Below are 4,954 nucleotides of genomic sequence, written 5' to 3' on the forward strand. Positions count from 1 at the left end.
ACTTTTTCCATCCCGGGGACTTTTCCCTTACTCTTCCTCAGACAAACCGGCCCAGGGAAGAAGAGCTCTCCTCCCCTCCGTATGTCACCCTGTTGCCGCTTCCTCTGTCCTAGTGGTCTTTGTATTTTCTCATCAAATTGAGACTGGGGAAACTATGCAGCAGCAAACCAGGAAATTGCCTCCTTTTAAAAACAACTTGAAAATTCAAAAACCAAAACCAAATATCTCAATAATTATGAAATTCAGTGATTTTTTTTTTCTCCTTCCCCAGGCTGGGCTTAGAGGTATCTCTAGGTTGGACGCCTCAGGGGCTGGAACGACATGCAAGGGCAGTGTCGCCCAGCCTGACCAGGGCGGCCTGGGGCCAGGGCAGCGGAAGAGCTGGTCCAAGCCCAGCCCAGCCTGCTCGAGTCAGCATTCGTCTGAGAGGTCATCGGTGCCCAGGAACTCCGAGGCTTCGAGTTCCACGCTGGACAGAAACCTCCTCAGCGTCTTGCGGCAGTTGTAATCCAGGGTGGTGGTGTAGACGGTCTTGGGATACTTCGGGTAGACGATGGTGGTGCTGAGGAAGCGTGTGGGCTTGTGGCGTGGCTCGAAGCGCACCTCAGCCTTATAGTTGCGCCACGTGCAGTTGGGGATGCAGGTGACTGTCTGGCTGCAGGAGGCCACGGCCAGGCCCAGTGGCAGCTGCACGTCATCGATGAAGTGCCGCTCTGAGTCGTACTTGACCAGGGAGGTATACCTGGGCGGGAGACAGAAGGCAGCCTGAAGCCATGACTCTGAGCTAGGGGGACGGGGGTCCCCAGTGTGACCTTGACTCTCTTAGGGGACGCCAATGTTGCAACGTGGCTACTCCAGGAAGAAGCGTAGAATTTATGAAGCACTCACTGTGTGCCAGGTACTGTTCTAAGCACTTTGCTTACAAGATCTAATTTAATGCTCCCCACAACCCTGAGAGAGGAAACCGAGGTGCAGAGATTTCGGTCCCAGAGCCACTGAGACGGGAGCTGGCATCTAAACGCAGGGGAGCAGGATTGCAAAGTCCGCCCTGCACACACTGGTGGCCACTGCGGGCAGCAGCCCCCGGATGCTGTGAGACCTCAGTCAAGGTACTGAACTTCTCCAAGCCTCAGTTTCCTCGTTCTGTAAAGGGTTCCCAATAATAAATGAGCAGAGTGTTAACACATAGCAAGTGCTGTCATGGTAGTTATGATATAACGAGGCCGATTCTACTGCTCCACTAGGGGTGGGCAGTTTCTCTGACCTCTCAAGTGACCAATTGGCTCTCTCATGAGAGGATGAAGGAACCCAGAAATCCTGAATGCTGGTTCTGAAAGCCTGGCTATACCACATACTTGTACTTGGTCCACCTTGACCTTTGGTTTGGAGACATCTCAAACCCAGGGACTCAGGGATCTGACCTTATCAATGAAAGCCAAATACAAGCCAGGCGTGGCGGCTCACGCCTGTAATCCTAGCACTCTGGGAGGCTGAGGCAGGAGGATCGCTTGAGCTGAGGAGCTCAAGAGTTCGAGACCAGCCTGAGCAAGAGTGAGACCCTAGCTCTACTGAAAATAGAATTAGCTGGGTGTGGTGGCACGCGCCGGTATGTAGTCCCAGCTATTCCAGAGGCTGAGGCAGGAGGATTGCTTGAGCCTAGGAGTGTGAGGTTGCAGCGAGCTATGATGATGCCACTGCACTCTAGCCTGGGCAACAGAGCAAAACTCTGTCTCAAAAAATAAATAAATAAAAGAAAAGAAAGCCAATTACAGTCTTGATTTCCACAAAATAAATTAACAACCACATTCCTCAACTGCTTTATATTTTTTAATTCCTTTTTTGGTAATTTGAGAATTTTTTTCATGGAAGCAAAGCATTAATGCATTTTACTACATTACTATTATGGCTTCACAGATACTAAAATATGTACGTGCAACATATTAGATACATCTAACAGCACTGTCCACCCCCCCATCCCCTACCCACTGGGTAAGAATCAGCACTCTTTTCTATTCTCCTTGGGCAAGCAGAGAGGCTGCTGGAAGCTAACGTCATGAAGTCATGTCCCCATTTTGTTCAAAATACAAGCTCCACGGGAATAAAAGGCTAAACTGCTCACCTCCAAACTGATGAACCTCTCTTTGTTCCACGTCAAAGGGCCCTTTGTGTAAATGCAACTGAAACTCCAGCTATGAAACCACCGGTTACCAAAAGTAAAACTCCTTTCTCTAAAAAGCCCTATCTTGAACTGAGCCTCTCAGTGCATCTTTGCCCCCAGGTAATCCTGGATGGGGTAAGTCTCAGAGGGAGGCTGGGACTAGTCCGGTGAAAAGAGAACATGAGACAAGGTTAAAGCACCTTGAAGTGGGGGTTGGGGGTGGAGGGGAGCAGCTTCTGGAAAGAGGAATTAATATCTAACAAAATTTTAAACATCTGATGGTCATGATATACGAAGTGCAAAAAACAAGCTGTAGAACTTTATGTATCACATCTCATTTTTATGTTAAAAAGCATGTCTGCATATTTCATTGGTTAGAATGCAGAAAATAAAAGCCAAAAGAGTACCCACCAAACTATCAACAGTCTTTGGCATACTTTTGTCATTAACTAATTTTTAAAATAACAAGCATTACTGTCTGGAATAAACAATGAAAGTTACAAAGAATCAAATCAGGGCCTGCTATATTTACCTTACTTCCTTTGGTGGTAAGGGGTCAAACTCCACTCCTTCGCCAAAGGACAGGGGGCACAGCCTGGGTGCACAGCTGGGGACCGGGGCATTGGGGAGAGATGCTGGGTTCTTCAAGGACAGAGAAGAGCGAAGTTAGAGCTGCCACAGGCCATTCGACACATCCCCCACAGAAGGTCCTGGCTTCGAGCCCCCAGCTGATGGGCCCCACTGTGAACTGTGAGCCTCATGCTGGGCATGCCAGAGAAGGGCTGACCCACAGCATGGGCGCAGTGGAGCCAAGAAGTCTGGGTTCGGGTCCCAGGTCCATCACAACTGTGCTGTGTGCCCTCAGAGGGATCATATCACATCCCCTGTGACCTTATCTGCACACCAAGAGGGGTGCCTCCTTCCGTAGCTGAGGCTGTGTGAAAGGTGGAAAAGAGGAAATGAACTTGAGCTCAGCACCACGATGGTGGCCAGACCCAGGGGCTGCCACACCATCCTATAGCCACGCGGTGAAAAAACCTCATGGACTGGGGCTTAGGGCTTAGCTTCTTGTAAGAACCCTCAGTGACATGGCACCCCCTGTCATTGTCTCAGGAACACTCTAGAAGAGGCCAAAACAAAAAAATGTTACTAGGGATTTTTTAAACTGAAGATTCAGTCCAACTTCCCCCACCTCCTCTGCCTCTGGGGCCGTCAGATCGACACCGATCCAAGATGGAGAAATCCCACAACTTCGGAGTTTTGCTGGTAAGACAATCACCAAAGTGTTCTCCATGTCACCCTGCACTCTCCAGAAAACTCCATGAACCAGAGCACAGCATTCCTAGAGGTTAACTGTCTTCCAGGCTGGTCCATGCATCGAGCGTCCTGATTCACCAAGCAGGCTTGTTAGGTGATAGTGACATCCTAGACACGGGGACTAGTTTTCACCTGATTTGCTGGAATCAGGGCTTCTGTGTTACTTGTACAAAGATAAACACAGAGTAGAGTTTGAACTCAGCAACCCACTGTGTTTCCTGGTCTACTGGGGATCTGTCATCTTCTTCGCCTAATTTGAGAGAAGGATCTATACCTGGGCCAGAGGCATCATGCCCTGCCTTCTCTGCTTTCATCCCTGCCTACCGGGCAGACAGTCCCTGAGCACCCACCTTGCTTCCCGTGCAGCCTAGGGGTCAGGGCAGGTGACAGAGGTCATAAAATGGATGAACAAAGTACCACTGGGACATGGGGATGCAGCCATGGACTCCGGCAAGTCGCTGGGAAGCATCAAGGAAGGCTTCCCAAAGGAGGTATGAGTTGGGCATTGAGGAGCCAGCAGGTCTTGGGAGAAGAGGCAATGTGCCTGCCGGATGGCGAGAGCAGCATCGTGGCACCGTGTGTCTGTCTGTGGTCAGGGCAGGTGGAAGATGAGGCTAGACAGGGCCAGGTGGGGAGGGCTCTGAAGGGCAAGTTGAAGCAAGCCTCGGAATGGAACAGAGAAAACACGCTGATGCCCACGAGAGACAGGGTCAGTGGGTCAAGAATGCCCGCACCACCAAAGCTTCCACTTGGGGCCCCAAGAACAGCTGCTGCAACTGAATGCTTTGCCCCAGGGCAAGGGCCCTGCGGGCTGAAGCCCTGCTTTGAGCTTCCTTGAGACTGTGGGCAGGATGCGGGCTCCCCAGAGCTCTAGGTTAAGGCAACAAACACCAAATCTGAGCGCTTCCTAAGGCAAGGAACACTTGGTGTTTTTTCTTTAAATAAAAATTTTAAAACAAACAAACAAAAAAGAAATGAATAAAACACTGGTTTGTTTCAAAGTAATACTTACCTTTTCACTCATGGATTCTTCAAATTTATGGTTAAAGAGGCACTTATACACTCTGCCTTCACCAGCTTGTGTCTGTAAGATGCAACATATACATTAGTATTATTACTATTAGCTAAGTAGTTATGCTACACATTATCCATAATCTCATATAGAACTATTAAATTATTATAATGGTGAGCACTTTTGGATAAATGGCTCAGCCATTTATAAAATTTAATAGTCTTTTAAAAAAACAGTGACTGCAGTAAAGATGAAAAAATTTTTCCATGATGTTTGGCAATTGTCATTTGTTCCCAGATATATCTTGTTAATTAGGGAACAAAGAGAAATGCTAAACTGAGTCTTCGTTCTTAAAACTTTATGCTAGAATCAATAAAACTCTTATAGCTAGTAGCTCTCATAGTTGAAGCTATTAATTCAAAACAGGAGGCAGAACTGAAGTATATACAACTTCCTCTCAGTCCCTT

General features: G+C 48.3%; 1 protein-coding gene across 1 annotated transcript; it reads right to left on the reverse strand.

Annotated features, from left to right (window-relative positions):
* Nucleotides 1-230: 230 nt before the first annotated feature.
* Nucleotides 231-3,452, reverse strand: FAM101B (family with sequence similarity 101, member B). Its single transcript, XM_012657288.1, has 3 exons — nt 3,351-3,452; nt 2,691-2,800; nt 231-742 (listed from the first exon to the last, which is right to left on the reverse strand). The coding sequence occupies exons 1-3, from the start codon at nt 3,450-3,452 to the stop codon at nt 412-414; spliced, it is 543 nt and encodes a 180-aa protein (XP_012512742.1). The 3' UTR covers nt 231-411.
* Between the last annotated feature and the right edge of the window lie 1,502 nt (nt 3,453-4,954).

Source organism: Propithecus coquereli, unplaced genomic scaffold (genome assembly GCF_000956105.1).
Source record: "Propithecus coquereli isolate 6110/MARCELLA unplaced genomic scaffold, Pcoq_1.0 Scaffold536, whole genome shotgun sequence".
NCBI lineage: Eukaryota > Metazoa > Chordata > Mammalia > Primates > Indriidae > Propithecus > Propithecus coquereli.

What these genes read in the sequence shown, in the direction of transcription:
- FAM101B (XM_012657288.1), bottom strand. Translation starts at nt 3,452, where the DNA reads ATGGAGAACACTTTGGTGATTGTCTTACCAGCAAAACTCCGAAGTTGT. An exon ending in CGGCCCCAGAGGCAGAGGAG is followed by an intron (nt 2,801 to 3,350) that starts GTGGGGGAAGTT and finishes CTGTCCTTGAAG; the next exon opens with AACCCAGCATCTCTCCCCAA. An exon ending in TTACCACCAAAGGAAGTAAG is followed by an intron (nt 743 to 2,690) that starts GTAAATATAGCA and finishes TCTCCCGCCCAG; the next exon opens with GTATACCTCCCTGGTCAAGT.